Source organism: Nelusetta ayraudi, unplaced genomic scaffold (genome assembly GCF_046127955.1).
Source record: "Nelusetta ayraudi isolate G7.1 ecotype Tasmania unplaced genomic scaffold, CSIRO-AGI_Nayr_v1 ptg000146l, whole genome shotgun sequence".
Lineage (NCBI taxonomy): Eukaryota > Metazoa > Chordata > Actinopteri > Tetraodontiformes > Monacanthidae > Nelusetta > Nelusetta ayraudi.
Genome location: NW_027466196.1, coordinates 1,048,196 through 1,073,758, shown reverse-complemented (window position 1 = coordinate 1,073,758; position 25,563 = coordinate 1,048,196). Strand labels below are relative to the sequence as shown.

The window sequence follows — 25,563 nt, the reverse complement described above, 5'->3', positions numbered from 1 at the left end:
CCTCCACTGCACTCACTGTCTCATTGCTTCCAGGATTCTTGGACTGAAAGGAAACCAAAACCGTGATGATTCTCCTTTGGATTGCAGCTGGTAATGAAAAAAACACAACAACAACTCATTCATCTGCTTGGCTTTTACTTTTCCTGCTTGCACTTCTTCTCCTGTGGCTCTCAGTTACCTCCGTTGTTGCAGTGAAAGCGGCAGCCTGCTTCATGACGCGTCGCGCAACCTGCACATTTCCGCATCTCTCTGGTCGTGATGGCACACGTTACAGAGGCGCTAACTGCCTCCAGGCGTCCTTGCGAGCTCTGCTTCACTGTTCACACTGCAGCGAGACTCAATACTTTGTTGGATTTGTTGGATCTTCCATTCCTCTATCAACCTCTCACAGTTTCCTGTCGAGTGAACATTGAAACACGAGTGCGTTTACAATCATTTATTGTAAAGAGCTGCAGATGTAAGAAGTATTTCCGACTATGAAACCGTGACCAAAGTCACTTGAAAATCAACAAAATGAATCTTTTTCTCTTCTCTTCCTTGTTTCCTTTCTCTTTTCTGAAGCCTTTTTTTTTGCCCTCAACTCTGATGTCGCGTTAGACTTTTTTTCCTCTCCCTTTTTTACTCTTTTGTTTTTGGATGGATAGATTTACAGATTGTGTTCAAGCACGCTAACTGGGGCGGTTGTTCAATGGCTTTGTGGCCGGCTGTAAGGCTGTGAATGTGACGCCACCGCTCTCTCTGTGCTGCCCAGCAGTCTCTGCAGTCTGCCGGGCTCAGAGCGACTGCTCCCAGGGGGCTTGTTACCCGCCGGCCAGCGACCTGCTGCTGGGCAGAGCCCACCAGCTGAGGGCCTCGTCCACCTGCGGCCTGGCCGGCTCCGAGGTCTACTGCACTCCGTATCAACAGGTAGGACCTTCTCACTCTGCTCCTGACACCTCTGCAGTGAAGCCTGCAACATCCATAGCACACAACGCTTGGTGTATTTATGTCTTTCATTTTTGGCCTTTTTTTTTTTTTACCCAAACTTGTTTGAGAAAAATTAATCGATTAATAAATGAATTGACGAGCTGTGTTTCCGTCGGCCCCTAGAATTGAGCAAAACCTAAATATGGCCATGATAAAAACTGGCGATGGAAGCAGCTCCACTTGGAAAAATATGTCTCAAAGCTTTCGACGCCCTCATCAGGGGTTTTCCACGCGTATTCAAATAGAGGAATATCACTAAAGTGTCATGAAAACACTTTATTGGCATTGACACGTCAGCGGCCGTGACCTCCGGGGTCACGTGACCAGGTGACTTCAGATAGCCGCTCCAAAACACAAAATGTCGTTGAACCTCCGTCCTCCTCACAGCGGCGTCTCAGGCGGATGATGGAAATCGCAATGTGAACTTTTATCAAAATCTTTGAAATAGCGCTTTTATTTTGAAAAAAAAAAAAAAAAACTGTCACATGGAGAAAACATGTCGCTTTAATGTCAACGGAAAGTGAAGCAAAGCTTAAGAACCGAGTCAGTGTCTTTGGAGCTTTGGCTCTTAGAACCACCCGGAACCATCCAGAACCTTGGCTCTTCATTGAAATGACTCAGCTGTTATAGGTGACTTGGTCACTGTCAATATCACTTCCTCACTATCCGTTTCTTCCACCCGGCTCTGGACTGAAGCAGTTGCAGGTGATGGAAGCGATGGAGAGGAACTTTCACCCAGAGGCAGCGCAGCCTTGTTACCAGTCCACAAATATTGACAGTGGCCAGCGGCAGAGCCGTCAGAGCTGCACTCGCGCCAGGAATACAAATACTCCCAAACAAAGTATTGTAATACCAAGGTGGAATGGAAATAATAACCTTTCCACTTTAAAAACTCATAGAACTCACTGACGGCTGTCACTGTTGCAGCTCTCACTGCTGTGCAACCCACCACCAGCGCTCTTCTAATCAGACTCTAAACTGTTGCATTATCATTTCGATTGTTTGATTGATATATTACACTGACCTCTAGTGGACGGAATATAAAACCAAGGCTACTCCAGTCAATAAATCGTTGCAATTTTGTTTGGATAGTCAACGTCTGCAAACACAATTTGCCTCAAAGGGTTCGACGTTCTGTTCTGATGCAACACCACCGACCTCTGCACCCTGGAAACTGCTGCAGACAACTGAGAAAGAGAAAGAAACCAGAGAGAGGGAGGGAGGGAGGGAAAGAGAGAGAGAGAGAGAGAGAGAGAGAGGGAGAGGGAGGGAGGGAGTCTATAGGACAGGCATGGGCAAACTACGGCCCGGGGGCCATATGCGGCCCATGAAGCTTTTTAATGCGGCCCTCTGAACTTGAAGAAATGATTTTGATATTCAGTCATCAAACAGCTGCATCTCCTCCATGTTTGCAGTGTTTCCAGAGTCATTTCAATAAAGAGCTCAACACCCTGGTGGTCCAGGAGTGGTTCTGGATGGTTCCAGATGGTTCTGGATGGTTCTAAGGGCTAAACACCCTGGTGGTTCTGGATGGTTCTGGGTGGTTCTCAGAGGTAAACACCCTGGTGGTTCTGGATGGTTCTAGATGGTTCTCAGAGCTAAACACCCTGGTGGTTCTGGATGGTTCTAGATGGTTCTCAGAGCTAAACACCCTGGTGGGGCTTCAAAGACACTGATTTGGTTGCAACTTTGCTTTGCTTCGTTTTCCATTGACATTCCAGCAACATGTTTCCTCCATGATATCCCAGGATAGATTTATTGGGTCACCTAAACATTCCACCCCTCTGCTGCTGCTCCGCTACCCCCCACCCCTCTGGCACATTTTACAAGCCACTGTGGGCCCCCCCAGTCAGAGGCTTGGTTACTGGTCTGGGAGCAGCATCGTAAAAAAAAGCCAGTGAGTGAATCCAGAGACGAGCTGGAGGGAGGCAGCATCCATCTCTGCTGGAGGCCATGAGGCCCTGGCAGTGAGTGAGTGAGCTCCAGGAAGCAGCAGATGATGACATGGTGTCACCTCCAACCCCCAATCCCCCACCCCTCCTCCCTCCTCCTCCCCTCCTCCGCCCCACAGAATGGCTGGCCTAAATATGGCCATAAAAAAAAAAAAGCTCCACTTGAAGAACCTCTCAAATCTGGCGAGAAGGTTTTGAGGCTCTCCTCAGGTGGGTCGGGGTTTCACACGCATCCATAGAGAGCAATATCATGTCATGGAAACACTGGTCACATGACCAGTTGACTTCTCACACTTGGCATGATCTCACAGTTGGTGGTTGAAGGACACTGCTCCAGGCCTCACGTCATGCATTGAACCCTCAGCATCCCTCCACTGATAGCTCCACTGGATCAGGATGTCAGTATCATGATCATCAGGACATCCACCAAAAAATGACAAAACTCAATATTTCAACAACTATAGATTTGGAGTAAAACATCTTCATTTGCGCCATAATTAATTATTAATTAATTAAAATCTATTATTATTATTATTATTATTCCAGCTTTCTAAAATCCTTCCGTTCTACTGTTCAGCGGAGACGTATTATTCTCCTCCGCTCGTCTGGTACTGGAACAAAGTTGACTGTCTCAGGTTGTTGACCAGCGGGTCCGGAACCTCGGCTGACACGAGGCAAAGGTGGAGGTCCAGGCGAGGGGACTGTCGGCTCATCCGGGCTGTATCGATCTCCTGTGACACAGTTTATCTGCCAGGCAGTGGTGGCAGGGGGCAAAGTTACGGCGCAGGCGTTGCTCCACGGCTGCAGTCCTGGACAGACGTGGGGGACGTGGGGGACGTGGGGTAACGTCACGCTGCTGGGGGAGCTCTGCAGTGCTTTTCATACATACTCAGCGCACCTGTTTCTTGTAATTGCTGGGTTGTTTTGTTTTTTTTGTTTTTTTTAGTGCTGCAGCAGTGGAGTTTCCCAGTTTGGGACCAATAAATTGTATCTGTTCTATAATAATAAAAATAATAATAAAAAAAACAATTACACACCTAAAATACACCTCTACATCTATTGTTTAAATGTTTGCTCTCTCTCTCTCTCTCTCTCTGTCTGTCTGTCTGTCTGTCTCTCTCTCTGTCTCTCTGTCTCTCTCTCTGTCTCTCTGTGTGTCTGTCTGTCTGTCTCTCTCTGTCTCTCTCTCTGTCTCTCTGTCTCTCTGTGTCTCTCTCTGTCTCTGTCTGTCTCTCTGTCTCTCTCTCTGTCTCTCTGTGTCTCTGTCTGTCTCTCTGTCTCTCTGTCTCCCTCTCTCTCTCTCTGTCTCTCTCTCTCTCTGTCTCTCTCTGTGTCTCTCTCTCCCTCTCTCTCTCCCTCCCTCTCTCTCTCCCTCCCCCCCCCCCCTCTCTCTCTCTCTCTCTGTAGAGGAGGATGAAGTGTTGTCCGTGTGACTCCAGGAACCCCAACGGTCCGCTGGCTCACACTGTCAAGGACGTGCTGTCTACGTCTGGACCAGGGCGATGGTGGCAGTCAAGGAAAGGTGGGCAAAGACACAAGCAGAAGAAAACAGATGATGGAAGAAAGAAAGAGAGAGAGAGAGAGAGAGAGAGAGAGAGAGAGAGAGAGAGAGAGAAGAAGCAGACCTGCCACTTTAGAGGAGAGCTGCTTGGTGTGGATGTGACTGCCAACCTACTGAAAGCATGAGTTGTCCTTCTGTGAGAGTTCATGTCTGTGAGCATCACAACGATGTCAACCATGACAAAATCTGGTCCTCATCAACTCCATCCGACCGTTTTCCACTGAAACGCTTCTCCCGCGCTGAAATCTCACAATTGGAAATTATTGATCGTGCGCTGTTCCCACACAGGCTGCAAACGTTAAGAAAGCTGACCTGAAGTTACGTTCGAGTTGTGAACAATCAAAAGTCCGAGCGTCCATTCATTGTGTCTGACTGCCGGTAGGGACGAGTTGCCAGTTTATTGAGAAGGACAAATTCAGATCACCTGGAGAGGCCGAGTGAGGGCGGTAAAGAGTTTGAATTATGCTGGTGATCATTGAGTTGACTTCCGTCTCAGTGGTGCATCGTATCAAAAGTACATCTTCTTCTTCTTCTTCTTCTTCTGGTGCTGTTCTGTAGAAGTGAGCCCGGTCACCCTGGAGGCCAACCTGGAAAACCTCTTCCAGCTGGACAACCTGGTGCTCAGCTTCAAGGTAAAAAAACAAACAAAAACAAAATAACATATTTATGTGCAGAGTCACGTTGAACTCCAGCATCTTCTCTGTTTGACACTTTTAATAATTGTGACTCTATGTAAAGTTCTGGAATTAAAACTGAAGATGTTCTTTTCATCGGTGCAACCCCCCCCCCCCCCCCCCCGCCGCCCTAAAGGGCCCTCGTCCCAGTGAGTTTGTGGTGGAGAAGACCACCGACCACGGCAGGACCTGGCAACCCGCCCTCTACTTCGCCACAGACTGTCGCAAGGCTTTTCCTCAAGTCCCGACCAGGACGCCGCTCAGCCTTGATGAGACCTACTGCTACACACTGCCCCCTACTGACAACAATCCATACCAAGACCACACGGTGAGCTCCACTGAACTGGACCAAATGTGCAGCTTTGTGTATCTCACTGGCATGAATGACTTGAGCTTCCTTTGCTTTCCTCTGCAGATTCAGTTCAGTCCACTGCGTCAGTACTCTTACGTCTCAGCTCCCGACAGCAGGAAAATCGAGAGTGAGTGTTTGTGATGCTCCAAAGAGATGAACATCAGCTGTGACTGGATTCACTGCAGATCCAGTGACAGGTTGTGATGACATCTCGTTGGTTCAAGACAGTCGACTCTTGTCTGACTGTGATGTTGCGTTCTATCTTTTTTTTTTCTTCTTTTTTTTTCTCTCCAAAACTTTGGCACACAGCTCAAGAGCGGTGAAAACTTTCAAATCATTAATTATTAATTGAATTGAAAAAGGCTTTATAGCGCCACCTAGAAACCCTCAAAACACCCCCGTGCCCACTAGGAAGGCCGTAGAGGGATGGAACAAGAACCAACAACAAGAGCTTTTTCTGGTTTGATTTTTTTTTTTTTTTTTTTTTTTTTTTTTTTTCTATGATTTTTCTCTTCTCACAGGCCTTTATTCATACTGATATTCACGACTTCTCCTTCCTATCCCCAGAGCTGTCGGGGTTGACGGGCTTGAGGCTGAGGATGACAGAGCTCGGCGATGTGCCGCGTCTCCCGGGCCGAGCTCTCAGTAGATTCTTTGCCCTGAAAGAGATGCGGGTGATGGGAAGCTGCATGTGCCACGGCCACGCCAGCAGGTGCCTGCCAGACACCTACAGCAACGCTCTGCCAGACAGTGTGCAGGTAGGTTCCGACAGCACGGCGCTGGAGTCAACGCTGTGGACTCGTCCAGGTCTGCAGCTCTGTAGAGCTCAAACAGTTCTCGTTTTGTAAGCAGCCACGATGCTATGTATGTATATAAATATCTATGGAGAAAGATCATATATAAACCAGGTTCGTAGATAGAGAGAAAACCCAATGGGACTCTACAGTCAGGCCAGATAGTCGAACCCAGAGTGCAAAACCGAGCATGGCGACTTCCCTGATAGGCTGCAGCTGCACGCAACCTGGTAAGAAGCTAGCAGGGAATCTGAGGTTTGCCGTCAAACCTCCAGGTTTTCACATCTGAGCTCTTCAACTCGGATGCTTGGATTTATTTTAAGTGACGTTTTAACTACAAAAAAAAAAAAAAAGAGTTGTCTTTTAGGACTTTTGATGAAGTTTTAACTGCACCAGTGTGGTCATTTGAGTTGTTTTTCTTTCATCCCCCCCCCCCCCCCCCCGTGAAGCAGTTTGAATCGCCCTCTTGTATGAAATGTTAAAGCTAGCTTGAGGTTGTTTTTTTTTTTAGTAGTGTTCTTATGACAACTGAAGTGCCAAGGAAAATACCACACACTGCACATGGTGGCGTTTTACATGTTGGGGCCCGGACGTGTATTTGCCAGCGCCTTTGATGAGGTCGGTCTTGTGTGTGTGTGTGTGTGTGTGTGCAGGTGAGTCCCCAGTGTGACTGCCAGCATCAGACAGCAGGGGTCAACTGTGAGCGCTGCGCTGACCTGTACAACGACCTGCCGTGGCGTCCTGCAGAGGAGGGCAACACTCACACCTGCCAGCGTAAGACCCCCTCCACTCGCTGCCATTACTGCACCTTTTACCATTGTTTGCGTGGCCATGCTGGTCAATCGACTTCCTGTGTGTGTCTCTTGGTTCTCACAACCACGGCCCACTTTGTACACCGGATTTACAACTCAGAGTTTGCCTTATTCCAGGGCTGGGCAAACCTTTTCACTGGCGGGTCCACAGTTGGGTTGTACAGTGTGCCAAAGGGGGGGGGGGGGGGGGGGGGGGGAGTAGCAGAGCAGCAGCAGCAGATGGATGGAGTGTTGTGGTGAGCCACCTCATAGGAGGAAACAATGCATCATGGGATATCATGGAGGAAACATGTTGCTGGAATGTCAATGGAAAATGAAGCAAAGCAAAGTTGCAACCAAATCAGTGTCTTTGAAGCCCCACCAGGGTGTTTAGCTCTTAGAACCATCCAGAACCACCAGGGTGTTTTAGCTCTTAGAACCACCAGGGTGTTTAGCCCTTAGAACCACCTAGAACCATCCAGAACCACCAGGGGTTTAGCTCTTAGAACCACCAGGGTGTTTAGCTCTTAGAACCACCTAGAACCATCCAGAACCACCAGGGGTTTAGCTCTTAGAACCACCCAGAACCACCAGGGTGTTCAGCTCTTAGAACCACCTAGAACCATCCAGAACCACCAGGGGTTTAGTTCTTAGAACCACCCAGAACCATCCAGAACCTCCTAGAACCAGCAGGGTGTTCAGCTCTTAGAACCACCCAGAATCTCCTAGAATCAGCAGGGTGTTTAGCTCTTAGAACCACCCAGAACCATCCAGAACCTCCTAGAACCAGCAGGGTGTTCAGCTCTTAGAACCATCCAGAACCTCGTAGAACCAGCAGGGTGTTCAGCTCTTTATTGAAAAGAATCGTGTGTGTGTGTGTGTGTGTGTCCTCCACAGGATGCGAGTGCAACAATCATGGCCAGCGCTGCCACTTTGACCAAGCCGTGTACGAGGCCAGCGGCTGGAGGAGCGGAGGCGTGTGCGACGACTGTCTGCACCACACGGCGGGACCAAAGTGTGACCAGTGTGCCCCCGGCTACCAGCCCAACCCCCGCAGCCAGATGGACCGCCCCGACGCCTGCATACGTCAGTATTGGTCATCAGTATTGGTCCGACCCTCACGCGCTGCGGCTCGGGGAAGTCCCGCTGACTCCCTGCGCTCGCTTCCCCTCCGCAGGCTGTGTGTGCAGTCCAGAGGGGACGGAGAACGGCGGGCGCTGTGACGACGTCACCGGCTCCTGCCAGTGCAAAGCCAACGTGGAGGGTCCCCGCTGTGACCGCTGCAGGAGAGGCCACTACGGCCTGAGTGCCTCCAACCCACTGGGCTGCTCTGGTCAGTTCTCCCACTCTCATGTCTTCCACTGAGGAACACAAGCTGGATTTTCCTGCAACTCTTTTTTTTTATTTATTGTTTTTATATTAAATCAAATGTGAGGGTTTTATTGAACGGAAGGAAGTGCGTCGCTGCCAGCCTGGGAGGGAACTGGGCTCAGTATCACCTTGTAAGGTGAAGCTATCAGGTTTGAGCCCAGTGTTTTTTCCCTACGGTGGCAGCAGTGCGCTTCCCTATTATTACACATGATACACGTGAATCTGGCAGTAAAATCGGGAACAAATCAAGCATCAGCGTCTCTAAAGTGGACGCAACAATGTTCAGGTTCTGTCGTGGTGGGTGGAGCCTGGAGCAGCTCCGAGCTCTCACTCTGGGTGTTGAGGGTCCAGGGTTCTGGGGAGTCCAGTCCGACCACTCCGCGTGTGTGGATTTGGAGAGGATGTTTCACCGCATGCAGGACTCTGGGGCCCGGAGACCTCTGTTTAGGGCCCTGCAGTCCTTGTATATGAACCAGTATTTGCTGTCTACGACACTGACTGGATGTGTAAGGTGTGACACCGTGGTGACGAGGAAGTGCTCTGGGAACGGAGCTGCTGAGGCTTCAGAGGAATCTCCTGAGAGGAGAGCCGAGGCTGATCATCCTGTGCTTGTTGCTCCAGAGTGCTCCTGCCCTCCAGACAGTTCGCTGTCAGATGCCTGTGACCCAGTGACTGGCCAGTGTCCCTGCCGAGCCCACTTCCACGGTCTGAGCTGCCAGCTCTGTTCCAAGGGCTACTGGCAGCCGGCGCTGTCCGGACAGTGCCAGCCATGCAACTGTGACCCCACCAGGTCGTACGGCGATACCTGTGACCAGGTAGGACCTCTGCTGTCTCTGTCTGCACCAGCTAGCCGTGCATATTCCTCCAGTTCTATACGATAGCGTAGCGACTGCCCAGCAGCAGGCTTTGGTGCGCTGCAGTAGCCCGTAGTCAGTCGCCGCGGCTGTCACACTCTTCATCCTGCTCTTCATCCTGCTCTTCATCCTACTCTTCATTCCTGCTCTTCATTCCTGCTCTTCATCCTGCTCTTCATCCTACTCTTCATTCCTGCCCTTCATTCCTGCTCTTCATCCTACTCTTCATTCCTGCTCTTCATCCTACTCTTCATCCTACTCTTCATTCCTGCTCTTCATTCCTGCTCTTCATTCCTGCTCTTCATCCTACTCTTCATTCCTGCTCTTCATCCTACTCTTCATTCCTGCCCTTCATTCCTGCTCTTCATCCTACTCTTCATTCTTGCTCTTCATCCTACTCTTCATTCCTGCTCTTCATCCTACTCTTCATCCTACTCTTCATCCTGCTCTTCATTCCTGCTCTTCATTCCTGCTCTTCATCCTACTCTTCATTCCTGCCCTTCATTCCTGCTCTTCATCCTACTCTTCATTCTTGCTCTTCATCCTACTCTTCATTCCTGCTCTTCATCCTGCTCTTCACCCTACTCTTCATTCCTGCTCTTCATCCTACTCTTCATCCTGCTCTTCATTCCTGCTCTTCATCCTACTCTTCATCCTACTCTTCATTCCTGCTCTTCATTCCTGCTCTTCATCCTACTCTTCATCCTGCTCTTCATTCCTGCTCTTCATCCTACTCTTCATTCTTGCTCTTCATCCTACTCTTCATTCCTGCTCTTCATCCTGCTCTTCATCCTACTCTTCATTCCTGCTCTTCATTCCTGCTCTTCATTCCTGCTCTTCATCCTACTCTTCATTCCTGCCCTTCATTCCTGCTCTTCATCCTACTCTTCATTCTTGCTCTTCATCCTACTCTTCATTCCTGCTCTTCATCCTGCTCTTCACCCTACTCTTCATTCCTGCTCTTCATCCTACTCTTCATCCTGCTCTTCATTCCTGCTCTTCATCCTACTCTTCATCCTACTCTTCATTCCTGCTCTTCATTCCTGCTCTTCATCCTACTCTTCATCCTGCTCTTCATTCCTGCTCTTCATCCTACTCTTCATTCTTGCTCTTCATCCTACTCTTCATTCCTGCTCTTCATCCTGCTCTTCATCCTACTCTTCATTCCTGCTCTTCATTCCTGCTCTTCATTCCCGCTCTTCATCCTGCTCTTCATTCCTGCTCTTCATCCTGCTCTTCATTCCTGCTCTTCATCCCTGCTCTTCATCCCTGCTCTTCATCCTGCTCTTCATTCCTGCTCTTCATTCCTGCTCTTCATCCTGCTCTTCATTCCTGCTCTTCATCCTGCTCTTCATCCCTGCTCTTCATCCCTGCTCTTCATCCTGCTCTTCATTCCTGCTCTTCATTCCTGCTCTTCATCCTGCTCTTCATTCCTGCTCTTCATCCTGCTCTTCATCCCTGCTCTTCATCCCTGCTCTTCATCCTGCTCTTCATTCCTGCTCTTCATTCCTGCTCTTCATCCTACTCTTCATTCCTGCTCTTCATTCCTGCTCTTCATCTTGCTCTTCATTCCTGCTCTTCATCCTGCTCTTCATCCCTGCTCTTCATTCCTGCTCTTCATCCCTGCTCTTCATCCTGCTCTTCATTTTTCACTCACGCTGTGGAAAACAGAGTGCTGCTGGACTGGGTCGCCTGTGTGAAGGTGATGGGATGTTTCAGTGTGATTCTGAATGGACTCTTGAGCCTTAGTGTCATATTGAGGGTAACCCAAGAGCAGTCAGAGAATCCTGGAGTCATCATCACAGACATCTCCAGTCCTACATGTCTGTTGATGTTTCCCTCTGTTGAGTTCTGAGACGGAGACTTCAGGAAGTGGTCTCGGTCATTCAATTCTGAATTATTTGTCGTATTGTTGAACATTGTTCACTGAGTTGAGTCTCGCTCCATCCAGGTGAGCGGTCAGTGCCAGTGCAGGCCAAACTTTGGAGGCCGCACATGCAGCGAATGTCCGGACAACACGTATGGAGATCCACTCCTGGGCTGCCGGCGTGAGTCTGCGTCCGTCACTCTTCAGTGTTCACTGCATCCTTCACTGTATCTGGGGGCTTCCTCTTGTTTTACAAATAATTATTCCAAGAAGTTACCAATGACTCTGACTCAAAACTTGGATTGTAATGAAAAAGAGAACATTTCCGCTGCTTTGCCAACTACTTTGAACCATTTTCAAAATGACAACTTTGCTTCACGATATTAAAAATCAGTGGACTAGGCACAAGGGGGCAGGGTGCCACTCTGGGTGTCACCAACACAGCGTAAAACGGCAGCAGCTGGATTCCTTTCTGTTATTACCGTGTTATTACAGTGTTGGCTGAGTCTTGACTGGTCTGGATCAAAACCTCCAGTCTAACACCGAGACCAGACCTCCAGGACTACACCACTGGTCTCATCACGAACCAGCAGCGACGGCTCCTCCTCTCTGGTTTCACTGGTTTCACTGGTGTGTTGTCTTCTTCCCAGCATGCCTGTGTGATCCTGAGGGAACCCTCCCAGAAGGCTGTGACAAGCAGACGGGCGCCTGTCTGTGTCGGCGCGGCGTCGCCGGACTCCGCTGTGACTCGTGCGCTCGCGACCACTGTCTGTCCTTCCCCACCTGCGAGGCCTGTCCCTCCTGCTACTTCAGCCTGGACGCCCAGAGGCAGAACCTGAGCGCAGCGCTGAGGAACTTCTCCCCCGCCGTCCTCCCCACGCCACCAGGAGGCGCAGCAGGAGACCTGGGGCCCCGGATCCGGGCCCTGGAGAGCAGCCTGAAAGACATCCGAGACTCCGTCTCCCTTCCGGTCAGCACTGAGCAGCAAGTGGACGAGCGCCTGTCACAGCTGGAGAGCCTCAGGTGAGGAGAGGCCGTGAACAGCAGAACCTAGACGGGAGCGTTCTGCTTCCATTGTATTCCTTTTTCAATAAAAAAACATTTTTTTTTTTTAAATGATCAACGTTACTCCATTTGCGTTGTGCGTTTTCTTTCTTTGATGTACGTTTGAAAAGCACCAAATGATTTTGTCTTCCAGGGATCAGATGAACAAGATGAAGAATGATATTTCACCTCTGACAAGAACCCCTGGTCTGGATTCAGAGCTGGACCGGCTGCAAGACCTGCTGGACCGCCTCACTGTGGAGTACAAAGCCAAGCAGGAAGCTGCAGGGAAGACCCCGCTGCACAATAACACAGGTGGGACGGCAAATATTCATATTTGATAGAATTGGTTGGGGGGGGAGTTCCGCTAATCTGTTTGTGAGATGTAAACACATTGTCGTCGTGCACAACTGCAATGTGTATTATTCATATAGAAATATATTCAGGAAGTCTCAGATTTGATTTGATTTTTCTTTCTATTTTCATTTTAATAGCGTACTTTGGCCTCTCTTTAGACTGTAGTTTAGCACATTGCATGCCTACAGATCAATAAATACATCCGTCCATATAAATGTAGTCGCGTGGAACGTAGACCTCGTAAATTTCATGCAACTGTCACTCAAGCATTTGATCTGCAGGCATTTTAAGAGCAACATGGGATTTTTTTTTTTTCATCACCATAAATGAACTTTAATACAATCAAAAGAGTCTGAAGTGTCACCAGCGTCAGTGTGACAGCGTTTAACACTGTGCTGCTCCCGCACAGGTGCCTTCTCTGCCATTCAGGATGCCTACAACGACTCCACTGCTTCTGCTCAGAGAGTGAATGCCAGTGAAGGGACCGTGGATGAGTCGGCTGATATCAGAGAGGAGATTGAAAATGACAAGAAGGTGCAGCCAGCCAATAGCAGAGAGCTGGACAGGCTGAACCGGAGCATGGCCTCTGGTCCAGACCTGACTCCTGTGGCCAGAGAGGTAACCAGCTGCTCCGTGTTGATGGAGGATGTCCTGTTTCCTCCGGATGAAACTGCTTCATCCTTCTCAAATGTTGTGTATCTTGTGAAGGTGTGCGGCAGCGTCCTGTCTGAGCCCTGTACCCCCCTGCGCTGCGACGCCGACCAGCTGTGTCCACCAGAGGGCACCCCACCGTGTCAGCAGGGGCAAAAGTGTGTGGGCGCTCTGCCGCTGGCCAAAAAGGCTGACTCGGACGCCAACGATGTCAAAGATCGGCTGGACAAACTCACCAAGAAGATCACTGACACTGCAGAGAAGGTAGCTGCGCCCAGAGATGTAGGACAATAGCAAGACGCAAAGCTGTGTGTGTGTGTGTGTGTGTGTGTGTGTGTGTGTGTGTGTTACTACCCAGAAAATGATAGAATAGCCTGAACAGGTTGCTGTATTCCTGCATTTCAACTTAAAAGGTGAATGTGACATATTATATAAAGGAATAATATGCAAATCAATATATTTCCAGTTTTTATTTCTTTGGATTTTGCTGATCAGGTCTTGCAGCTTTAAAAAAAACAAAACAAAACAAAAAAAAAACTCAAATCTTATAATAATTTTCTGAGTTTGTGGTTTTAATGAGCTGAAAATCTGAATGGGCAAAGTTACAACTAGGAAGTGCTTGAGAGGTCAGTGTGCGTGGAACGGCTCAATAAAATGTGTTGCTTTCATCTTTCAATGTTGAATTGCCAAAATAAAACAACTGTTACTGGGTATTCTCATTGTTCGGGCAGTACCTGTATATTCATCCCTTCGCGTATGTATTTATTCAGTAGCATGTTCTCTTCATTTCAGCTCCAGGAAACCCAGGAAACCACCAACCAGGCCCGACAGTCGGCAGCCAAACTCTCGGATAGAATGAAGCAGGCCCGGGACGAGCTGGAGGAGGACCTGAAGGAGACGCGGGACGTCATAAAGGGGCTGAAGGAATTCCTGTCAGGTAATGGTGTCTGTGTGGAGAGGCTGCATGGAGCTGCTGCTGCTGCTGCTGCTGCTGCTGCATTGACAGACACACTAGCAGTCAAAGGCTGGCCCACATACTTCTGATGTCATGTTTTTCCTTTCATTTTCATGACTGTTGACATTGCAGATTGTCACTCAAACACATATGGCTTATGTATGAGAGTTGTATGTTCTATCCTTCACCTGCTCGTCGCTCCATATAACAGTGAATCCTCGGACCACCACGTGGCTCGAACACTTTCATTTATTCGGCTACTCGAGCTCAAAACCCTCCCGGGTGACGACAGCCTCGCCGCGTTAACCATCGTGCACCTGTTGCAAGCCAACTACGGGACCTACTAGAACCCAAAATACACAACAGCCACCGCTGACTGCTCAGTGGGATGTTATCCACGTACCCGCTACACACGCTGAGAAATAACCCGCTGCTGCTTTGTGCCGCGCAGACCCGTCCTCCAACCTGAGCCACATCCAGAACGTCAGCGAGTGGATTCTGAAGGCCAAGCTGCCGCTCACCCAGCAGGCTCTGAAGAGGAAGCTGGACGAGCTCAAAGATTTGGCTGCCAACTTACCCGACAGCACAGCAGTGCTGAGGGAGGCAGAGCCACAACTGGACACTGCCAGGAAACTGCTGGACCAAGCGCAGGATGCCAGGTTGGCCCTCAAACCCCCCACCCCACCCACCCCCTACACACACACACACACACACACACACACTGTGAAGATGGTCCATCAGGTGTAGGTTCAGTCGAGCAGTCGGAACTGTTCCTGCCATGCAGCCGTCAGGCCATACAACTGCACTCAATAGTGATCGTCCTCTCAAACACTTGCGCTTCATAAAGGTGCAATAAAATAATAAAATACTTCTTCATACGTCAATATTATGTACATAACTTGTAAGCAGCGGGCTGTGAAGAGCAGTGGGAAAAGAAGCCAAAGGCTTAAAATGATGTCCGGGTTTAAGAATGACACTCGCTGTGTTTCCAGGACAGTTTTTTTTTTTTTTTTTTTCTTCAAAATAAAAGCGATATTTCTAAAAACTTCGACCATGTACAGTTTGCAGGCGTTTCTGTTGAATGGTTGTGAAGCGCATCGGCAAATATTCCTGTGCTCAGTTAAGGGCGGAACCTTTGACCTCTGGCAGTAGAAGTGAGTCGATTTTAAAAGGTTACGCCTGAACATTTACGTCTGTGTGAATTTGCGGAACTCCAGGTGGCAGAAGATGAACTTCAATTTGTTTTGTAATGTCCTTAATATTGTGATGGATGAAATTCTCGTTTTGAATTAATTTATCTTAAAAAATCCTGATGTATTCTGGAAATATGACTGCTCTATTCTATTCTATTCTATTCTATTCTTCTCACATCTTCATCTTGACCGTCTTTGTGCGTGGACAGGGACACAGCACTGGGTGTGAAGGCTAATGTGGATGACATGCTGGCAGGCTTTGGCCCAGTGGAAAACTCTGTTTCCAACCTTGGGGACAGACTGGAGGAAAGCTTGGACGCCAAAGACACTCTGAGCGACCAGCTGGGGAAGGTGGGCATCATCAAGGGGAGATCACGCAGTCCCATCACAACCCTGGTGGGCTTGCTTTGAGTTCAAGACCGGGCGGGTTCTCTGTGTGCAGGTCAAGGAGCAGCTGCCGCCAGCAGAGGAAGCTCTGGATGCTGCGGCAGAGCAGCTACGGCCAATGAAACCTCAGCTGGACGAGCTGAAAGGCCTGCTGAGGGACGCCAGTGGTCGGGCCCAGGACGCACAGGACAGCGCTGACGACGCTCAGAATGAAGCCGATTCAGTGAACGAGGTGAGTTTCTCCAGCTGCACAGAAAATGAGTGTTGTTTTTTAAAAAAAATAAATAAATAAATAAATATATATATACATATATATATATATATATATATATATATATATATATATATATATATATATATATATATATATATATATATATATACATATAAATATATATATATAATTAAATAAATAAATAAATAATTTATAGGATGAGTCCAAACTCTAAGGGGGAGGAAAAAAATAAATTGTAAAATTAAAAATAATAAATGCAGTCCATTTTATTATTTGGCAAAGCCGACATTCGGGAGATTTCAGTTTCTAATGTGTGAAGTGGGACAACGGAGAGCATGTTTTTTTTCTTGACGGAGGGATTTTGGTGCTTGCAGGACCTGCAGGATCTGGAGAAGCAGCTGAACGTGCTGAAGAAGCAGGCGCCGCCGCCTGCAACTGGTGGCGACGGTTCGGTGGGAGATCGACTGGAAAAACTGCAGCGGGATGTTGGGGTTCTGGCCAACACCACTGACAGCATCCTGAAGTCTCTGGGAGGTAGCGTGACCATTCTCAATGTTGACCACACATGTGTGAGCTCAAGCCCGGGCCATAGAGCATCAATACAGTCGCAAATAATGACGCTTCTTCCTCCACTGCTTCAGCAAGTGCAAGTGCAGTGTTCAGATCCCTCAGGAAGTTGTATTTCGCTGCAAAATGCTGACGATTTCATCACTAGCTGCGTTTCCATCACAGTGTTTTGCAAAATAAAAGTGATTTCTTAAAATGTCAACGGTCCCAACTGTGATTTGCAAGGTGTTTCCACTGAATGGTGTGAAGATCATGGGCCGTGATTCTCCAGAGATTTCACTGGAATCACGTCCAGGATGCTGCTTCTATTTTTCTCTTTGATGACTTGTAAAAAAAAAAAAATATTCCGTCTCCCCCTCCTCCTCCGTCCAATTGTAACGCGGCCATTTTCACTGGTCAGTCAGCTGGCCACGTGACCCCCGTACGTCACGTCCGCTGACGTGTCAATGCGAGCAAAGTGTTTCCATGAGACTTTAGCGATGTCCCTCTGTGTTGAGCTGCTTCCGTCACCGGTGTTTTATTGCCATATTTAGGTTTTGTGCAAGTCTAGGGGTGATGGAAACGCAGCCATAAGCAGCATTTCGTACCTTCACAAATAATATTTGGCTTTTCCAACCATGTCCATGCTCAATGTTGGTTAACAGAGTATGTTAACACACAGAGCAGGGCTGGAGAGACGGGGTTGAAGACGGCACATTTTCATCAACCTGCAGTGACGTCTCGGCCTCTGTTGCAGGTAAAGCCCAGTCCCTCAGGACCCTGCAGGATGACATCGTCCAGAAGTCAAGCAGACTGACCGGACTGGATGCGGCGCTTCAGGAGCGCCTGGACAAGCTCCGCAAGAAAGCCCACGACCTGAGCACTTGCCAAGGTTGAGAGCCAACCAGAGGCCGCCTTCAGAACCTCCACTCTGAGGGAGAGCTGGAAGCTCTCCGCTCTTCTGTGGAGGTGCTGCACTTGTGCTCGGGGCGCTGCAGGAGATGAGACTGTGTGGCCACTTCCCTCAGAAACACTTGTTTTTCTCAAACTGCTTCATTGTTAGTGCCAGTATAAAAAAAAAAAGTATCAGTGCAAATCGCAGTATCGCAGTATTCCTCTCCGTCTCATAGCATTTCCTCAACACTCGGTTGGTTCATTGTGAATGTCGCATGATGGTTACTGTTCAGGACTAGAGAAAGGCTGAATGTTAGCTTATTTATTTTTATTTGTGTGTATGTTGTATGTGTTGTTGTTGTTGTTGTTGTTTTTTAAACCTGTTGATCCGTATTTCCCACTGAATAAAAGAATAAGACTCGAGTTCAGATCAGCAGATGTTTCAAATGAGCTCATGAAGCAACAGGAGACCGGGTGCTACGTATTTATTAAGAAAATAATACAAAAATATTTGTCGCTGCAGTTGTGTATTTATCCAAGATATCACTGTTGGTGGCAGTTTGTGGCACTTCATAAGTACAGTTTGCTTTGTTTGTTTGTTTAAGAGGAGAGGAGCTTGTGTGCATCACAGTTAAGAATATAAATCTGCACTAAGTCCTTGAAGATTCTTTTATGTCAGTGGACGTTAGCGGAAAAAAAAAAAAAAAATCTCAACACAAATCATAATGGGTGAACCAAGAAAGAGGCAAAAAAATCTGCTGGTCAGGATGCAGAAGGTCTGGAAGCTTCCAGGGACAGCAACACGGAATCAGTTCAAGATGCTTCAGGTACGTTTAGATTCCTCAAAAAAATGATTTTCTATTGAAACATAGTTTCAGTGGTGGTTGGAGAAACATTGACTGGGATACACACATATACATATATATATACATATACACATATATATATATAATAAAGCATAAGATTGGTTTTCAGCAAGTGTGTTAACAGCCTGACTATGTCTTTGCATAAATAGTAAATTGTTTCCCTGGCTGGCAGACAGACCACCACAGAAGAAGAGTGCAGGGCAGAGCAGCAGCAGATGTTTGGCGCCAGTGCAAACCTGGAAGACAATGAGCAGAAGGACGTGAACACGTTGGTTTGGGCCAACCAGAAGGATGTCTGTTTCCAATGGAAGGTTGTGGCTTACGCGAAGGTGACGTGAGGGCCGACAGCCAATCACATGACAGAGCACACTCCCGACTGCAGCGGCTGCTCCTTCCTCTGGGCCGCAGCGTCACTGCGAAGACACATTGTAGCCAATGTTCATTGGAATAACAGAGAACTGACTCACGCTTTGTATGTTTGTATATTTCCAACTCATATTTCACTTTGCACTTTTTAAATTCTCTTTCTTTATTCCTCGTCCAACTCACCTCTTTGCCGGCCTGAAGAGGGCGCCGTCCAAACTGGACCGGCTGCCGTCCTTGGCGCCGTCTCCGCCTGAATCGGGGTCCGCGCGTGACAGATAGTCGTGGGCGTGGAGAGGATTGCCGTTGGGATCCAGGTCGGGCGCCTGAGGGGCGCCGGGTCCGAGAGGTCGGAGGTCACGCTGAGAGGGAGAGTGCGCCGCCGTGTCCGGCGAGCAGGGCTCGCTCTGGGGCAACTGCAGCTTCCTCATGTGGTGGACCACTGCGGCCGCGTTGAAGGCTTGCTGTTGGAAGTGGAAATGTAGCCACCTTTTGACTCGCTACGCTGTAGAACGCACAACATCTCGCCGCTACGCGTTGCAAAATGCTGCAATATGTGACGTCACACTGATGGATCCTCACGTCATTATTTGGAACTTTTAAATGCAGCCATGACTTCAGTATATACAATGACAAGGATCTCCTTCTGAATTTATACCCATTTATACTCAAGGCAATATTTTTGTATTTCAGATAAAGTACAAAAATATAATATTTAGTATATATATATATATTATACTATATTATACTATTATATCTATATAGACTTTATCATTTCTCCAGTATTCTTACAGTTGAATTCCAGCACTATTTTATAACTATATATATTATTTCTCACTGGAGTTGTCTTTGGTTGTTTTCTGTTTTGTTGTACAGTTGTATAAACTTCATTTAGTTCATAAGTTTGTATATTTATTTGAGTTTAGGGGTTTATATAAGTTTATATTTCCTCCTACCCCTTTTCGGACATGAATAACATTATTTTAACGTATATTTCACTGTTGTTTGTTTACTTATCCTATTTTTCTTAATTAATTCATTTATTTATTTTTGTTCATTTTTCTTTCGTACGTTTTGGTTTTTGTATCCCTTTTATTTTCTCATTTTCTTTCATGTTTATGAAATAAATCAATCAATCAAACCAAATCAAATCAAATCAATATTGAAAGTGAATGTTTTGACAATACTTAGGTCTCGGTGTGCATGTCAGGAACCTCACAGTGTGACTGCAGAGTTAATCAAGAGAAATATCTCACCCTCCACTTGGATTTGGCAAAGTTTCTCTCCATCTGTTCACACACAGACTGAAAAATGTCTACGTCTTTCGCTGCATTCTCGGCAATCCTGCAAACACAACGTTATGTCTTTGAGCCACTGGAGCAGAGCTGAGGTGTGCGCTGGAGGCTCGACTGACGGCCAGAACACAGACACTCACCAGGGGTGCGACAGGGCCTGCTCAGTCAGGAAGCGCTTGGTGGGGTTCTTCTCCATCATCTTCCTGATGAAGTCTTTGGCTGTGGACAGACAGATGGTGCACATACACGTACACATGTTTAATATGTTTGTGAGCAACATATGAGAACATTGAGTATTACACAGGGTGGTCTTGAAGACACTTTGAAGGTCTAGAAGATGGATGGGTGGACAGCGGTGCTGCACTGCTCCTCCAAAGAGCTTCTTCTGGAACCATCTTCAGAAGAGCAGTGATAGGAAGCCATGTAAGAAGCCCACCTGTCAGAGCTCAACCCTTCTTACAAACCCTCTTAGATCTTTCTTTTTTTTATAATTATTATTCTTTCTTTATTTTGGAAAGGACAGAGAAATTACACATTACTACAAAATAAAAGATTAAAGTCTTTCCATTTTTTGTTTAAGTCCTGGTAACTTGCATTCCTGGGAAACAGCAAACTTACTCTTTTAAAACCTGTACCGGTAGAATGGCAAGTACTGCTTTGTAACAGAAGTTTGATACAAGTTAAATTTTATGAGATGAATCGTTCACAAGAACAGCGAACCCCTCTTAGATCTTTAAGAAGCTGCAAAGCCAGGCCATTATTTCCAGAGGAAATTGGTCAATGGTATTTTGAGCAGTGAACGTTCATCCACCCCGGGCCACTACCTGAGTCAGAGATGTCATCCCAGAAGGGTGAGTGGAAGGCGTACTCTGCTCTCATGATCTTGGAGAAGAGTCGCGTCTCGTTCTCTTCAAAGAAGGGGGGGTAGCCGCACAGGCTGCCGCACAGAGGACACAAAACGGTTCAGGTCGAAGTCAGTGAGCCGTGCTTTATTTGTGCAGTGCATTTACAGGGCAAAAACTCACAGGATGTAAGTGATGACGCCAATGGACCAGCAGTCCACTGCTTTGCTGTAGGGTTTCTGGGCCAGAACCTCTGGAGCTACACAATCACACATTAGGCAAAACAGTGATGATTTGACTCCAGCAGAGGAAGAAGACACCCACTTTCCATTGTCCTATACACAGGTGTAATAATATATGAAATGTATATAAATATATAAATATATGAGCGCTATTTCTTTCAGAGGGAGTGTCCACTTCAAACAGCACCGTTGTACAGCACTGCGTGGAGGCTCGCAGTGCTGTACAACGTGTCATATTGTAATCTGACACGTTGTACAGCACTGTGTCATATTGTAATCTGTACAAATCTGTACAATCTGTACAATATGACAAAGATTTACACGCAGTGATTTGGTAATGATGGCTTTGTCAAGTAGGTCATATTATCCCTTGAAAATATATATACAAGTATTCATTTTTAAGATCCATTAAGTTGCAGTTTAATCTAACCATGATGACGGGGGGGGCTCGACGCAAAACAATCGCACAATGACAAACTCACCCACGTATCCTGGTGTGCCGCAGGCTGTGGACATCACACCGTGCTCCATCATCTTGGACAGACCAAAGTCACTCACCATGATCTTCGCATTCTCATCCGTGTTGTAGTACAGCAGGTTCTCCGGCTGGTCAGAGACACCAGAGAGAGAGAGAGAGAGAGAGAGAGGGAGAGAGAGAGAGAGAGAGAGAGAGAGAGAGAGAGAGAGAGTGGGGGACGCCGAGTCAGATCACATGACAGCTATCATGGCAAAAACCACTGTACGTCACAGTGATTTTGCTGGTATATATACATATATGTGTGTGTGTGTGTTATATAATGTGTATATACTGTAGATTTGTATTGAATTCAATGCTCAGCACTTCTGATTGGATGCTAACTGACGTGCAATGACAAAGTTGAATCTAATGATCCAATCTAATCGATATCTGTGTGTGTGCATGTGTGCGTGTGCGTGTGTGCGTGTGTGTGTGTGTGTGTGTGTGTGTGTGTGTGTGTGTGTGTGTGTGTCTCTCTCTCTCACCTTGAGGTCTCTGTGTACGATGCTGTTTTCGTGCAGGTAGCTGACCGCCTGCAGCACCTGCTGGACGACCTTGCTGGCGTCTCTCTCAGTGTAGACGCCTCTGTCTAGGATGCGGTCGAACAGCTCGCCGCCAGACACTCTGTGTACGGAACGCACAAACACGTTGAAGCAAAGAAAAGAAAAAAAAATTGATCTTTTCCCACCAGCCGTCTCAACCTGGACCGTAGCGACGGGACGGCGACAGAACAATAGGAAGGGTTCTGGCGTTGAAGGGGTTGGGTGTGAGTTGGACTTACAGCTGCATGACCAAGTAGTAGTGACTCCGACTCTCATAGAAGTCCTCCAGCCCCACCACGTTGTCATGCTTTATCCTGAAAGAGTGCCAGGCAAACATGTGTTTCATGGATATATCAGCGCGGTTACACTGCAGTCACTGCAGTGTAACCCGTTAGAGACCAGTGTGTCTTGAGGTTGACCGACCTTTTCAGCACGCGGATTTCGTTTTCCAGGTTGCTGTGAGCCAGGTGCTTCCTCTTGAGACACTTCAGGGCATAAAGGTTCCCAGTGTCCTTCTCTCGAACCATGTACACCTCGGAGAAAGATCCCCTGCGTGAGCAGAGTGACGGAAGAAGGAAAGAAGGAAAGAAGGAAGGAAAGAAAGAAAACCAAGAATGACGCGCAGTGCTAAATATTTAAAGTCGCCCAAAAAGCACTGCAAAAAGCACTGATAGAAGAGCTTTTAGTTCAAGATGAATTCCAATCTTAACTTGTCCGTTTAAGATCCAGGATTTGGTCTTAGACTGACTCTAAAGTGTAGTTCTCATGACGCTGCGACTGGTGAGTGTATTTACAACACCATGCCATGTGTGAGCTGTTCTATCGCTTTTACCAAAGCCAAAGTTCACAGGCTCAAGTTGAACTTCTGCAGAGTCCCTTGTGATTTTGTTCTTAATGATCAGAGGTGGCAAAGGTTTTCACATTCTGTACTAAAGTTAAAAAAAAACAATGATACTTGTGCAAAAACAGCACTCTGGTCAAAGTAAAAGTACTGACACAACATCTTTACTCAAGCAAAAGTAAGAAAGTACCAGTTCTGAATTGTACTTCAGTCTTTTTTTTATTTATTTTTTTTTTTTATTTAATTAATGCAACAATACTTGCAGCAATAATATCACAGCTTTATGGCAGCCAAAGCCAATATTAATAATACAATATTTGACTGAGCCGGGTACTGCTCGAAGTCAGTAGGTAGGTAGGTAGGTGCTACATTGTATCAGCAGGCTGTTCAAGGTGCTGTTCAGCTTTGTTCCAGCGACATGACGAGTGCAGGGTGAATAAATCCCTGGCTGAGAACACCCGCACTGCCGACAGAACACACTGATAACGGAGGCGCGTGGCTAAGCCCTCGACAGCCACACGTCTCTCGCTCCGCTCTCCACCTGCATCCTGTCTTCTTTCTCACACACCCTGTCCCCTCATTCACAAATATAGTCCGTCACACTGCTAATCCAATCATCAAGTAGTGCTAGGATGTTCCCGCACGGCGGCTCTGACGTCAGTGCCGGCCAAACCGTGCTTTCTTGTTCTATCAATAGTTTGATCTCCTTTTATTTCACTGCCATGTTTCTTTTTCATTCAAATATCTTTTTCTTTTTTCTTCTTCTTCTCTATTGCACCGCATTCCACGTTGCTGTAACTATGTGCATTTCTCCCCCCATGTGTGGGATAAATAAAGGCATTCCATTCCATTTTATTCTATTTCACTCTATTCTGTTTATTCTATAGATCATAGATGCAAGTGATAGGACTGCTGGTCTGCTGGTTCATTCACGACAACATTAACCTGAGGGCTCCATTGAAAAAACAAGATCTGGGAGAGAGGAGTGGGGGGTGGGGGGGGGGGGTTATCCTCCTCAAAAACAGGTCATTTAAAAATGTGCCCGCCGCTCATCGGCGACGATTAACGCTGAATAAAGTTGAGAGTTTTTTTTACTCACGAGCCCATTTTGCCCAAGAAGTCAAAGACATCTTTGATGCTGGTGACGCTTTTCTTCCAGCTGCAAACGATCTCCTTCCGCCCCATCCCGGCTCTCACGTTGCCGCAGACTCCTGGGGGACACGACGGCGGTCGATCCAGTTATTTTTTTTTAAAACAAGATTCTGATTTTCCTTGCTATTAAAAGTTTTCCCCACAGAAGCTCAGGTTGTCCACTGAGGTTATGGCGTCTGGACCTCTTGCTACCTACTAGTATAATGTACCTTTGATCCTACACATAAAGAGATATCTGCAACGCGAGTTCGGGGTAATTCTCCTGTGAGGTTCAGTTGAACAACTTTTTCCCGAAGCGGCCCAATTGAACCTGTAACTGCAGGTGAGCGGGATCTCCTTCCTGCCCCTCCAGACCTCCTCGACCCGTGTGCCCGTTACATAAACAGTTGCATGAGCTGCATGGCTGAGGTCAGCCTCCTCTGCCTAAAGCCCATTTGTTCCCGTCGGCCGCACAAGATTGAGAAAGGCCGAAGATTAAAGAGGTAAATAGCAAAGGCTAATCTTCTCAGCCGTCCTGCCGTTGCGTCTGAGAAGGGACGCACTTAAGTAGAGATTGAAAAGTTGCTCCTTTATCTCCTCTCGGTTTGAATCATTTATAAATACCGACAGTACTGCTGCAGTAGGATTTGATTTGATTTGATTTGATTTTTTTTCAATCTTATATCAATAATGCGGTTCCTCGTTTACAGCAAAAAATCTTAAAATGCTCCATTTCTAGGAACCTGCAGTTTAAGGAATGGAATCTAAGTAGAACATTTTTAACACGCACACACACACACACACACACAAACACGTGCACACATATACACACACAGCATGTTAGACATTATGTGACTGTTCACAAGTGGCCTCAAAACCATAAAACCATGCTCTGTTAGTTTTCTACTTTTCTGACCGTTTAGAAATGCTCCACAGAATAAACAACACAATAGAATAATAATAATAATAAAAAAGTTGATGTCTGTCTCATAACAGTGCACCACGTTAGAAAAAACACTCAAACATTACTGCAAAAGTATTACGTTGGAATAATATGACACGACTTTCTAATCTGTACAGTTTTCCTCTGGGAAAATGAAGGCTTTCAAAAGAAAAAGAACATTTTATGTAACACAATTACATTGATGTTGAGTCTCTTATTCATTGTCACTATGATGTAATGGATGTTTGTTTGTTTTTTTCAAAGTGTAAACCTACCTTGGGAGCGAGGAGATGCTTGAGGTGAGGTATCCTGGAGGTACCTGACTGACTCTCGACACGGAGGAGCTCTGCAAGGGGAAGTGGGAGGAGCCTCGTGTCTCATCCATCCAACCCAATGCAAGACTGCAACTTGTACAGTACTGGTGGGTGGGTGTGTTTGTCTTTTTTAGCACGGCTGCGAGGATGAATAACAACAAGAATGCTGAGTTACAAAGTCACTGACGAGAAACTACTGAACAAAGACGTCTTTGAGATTGAC

General features: G+C 47.0%; 3 protein-coding genes across 3 annotated transcripts in view; 1 reads left to right on the top strand and 2 right to left on the bottom strand.

Annotated features, from left to right (window-relative positions):
* The window catches only part of hdac11 (histone deacetylase 11), a 400,302-nt gene that overhangs the window by 17,285 nt on the left and 357,454 nt on the right, over window positions 1–25,563 (bottom strand). The window lies entirely within an intron of this gene.
* Window positions 34–18,072, top strand: lamb3 (laminin subunit beta 3). The gene is made up of 22 exons (XM_076013210.1): window positions 34–90; window positions 755–906; window positions 4,326–4,440; window positions 5,038–5,111; window positions 5,290–5,481; window positions 5,569–5,632; window positions 6,073–6,263; window positions 6,953–7,073; window positions 7,988–8,176; window positions 8,268–8,423; window positions 9,083–9,276; window positions 11,267–11,363; window positions 11,833–12,205; window positions 12,381–12,541; window positions 12,993–13,201; window positions 13,292–13,498; window positions 14,027–14,171; window positions 14,641–14,848; window positions 15,592–15,733; window positions 15,825–16,001; window positions 16,379–16,538; window positions 17,308–18,072. The coding sequence occupies exons 1-22, from the start codon at window positions 66–68 to the stop codon at window positions 17,445–17,447; spliced, it is 3,492 nt and encodes a 1,163-aa protein (XP_075869325.1). The 5' UTR covers window positions 34–65; the 3' UTR covers window positions 17,448–18,072.
* LOC142879771 (calcium/calmodulin-dependent protein kinase type 1-like) lies at window positions 18,636–24,163 on the bottom strand. Its single transcript, XM_076013230.1, has 11 exons — window positions 24,052–24,163; window positions 22,535–22,660; window positions 22,351–22,425; window positions 22,055–22,193; window positions 21,535–21,658; window positions 20,994–21,069; window positions 20,793–20,905; window positions 20,109–20,187; window positions 19,930–20,017; window positions 18,860–19,137; window positions 18,636–18,723 (listed from the first exon to the last, which is right to left on the bottom strand). The coding sequence occupies exons 1-11, from the start codon at window positions 24,135–24,137 to the stop codon at window positions 18,663–18,665; spliced, it is 1,245 nt and encodes a 414-aa protein (XP_075869345.1). The 5' UTR covers window positions 24,138–24,163; the 3' UTR covers window positions 18,636–18,662.

Bases quoted from the DNA above. Each gene is read 5' to 3' on its own strand.
- LOC142879771 (XM_076013230.1), bottom strand. From the start codon at position 24,137: ATGGGGCGGAAGGAGATCGTTTGCAGCTGGAAGAAAAGCGTCACCAGC. The intron at 21,659-22,054 runs GTGAGAGAGAGA...GTCTCTGACCAG, and splicing joins TCGTACACAGAGACCTCAAG to CCGGAGAACCTGCTGTACTA. The intron at 20,188-20,792 runs GTAGTGGCCCGG...GTCTGTCCACAG, and splicing joins GGATGACATCTCTGACTCAG to CCAAAGACTTCATCAGGAAG.
- lamb3 (XM_076013210.1), top strand. From the start codon at position 66: ATGATTCTCCTTTGGATTGCAGCTG. The intron at 7,074-7,987 runs GTAAGACCCCCT...TGTCCTCCACAG, and splicing joins CAACACTCACACCTGCCAGC to GATGCGAGTGCAACAATCAT. The intron at 11,364-11,832 runs GTGAGTCTGCGT...TCTTCTTCCCAG, and splicing joins TCCACTCCTGGGCTGCCGGC to CATGCCTGTGTGATCCTGAG.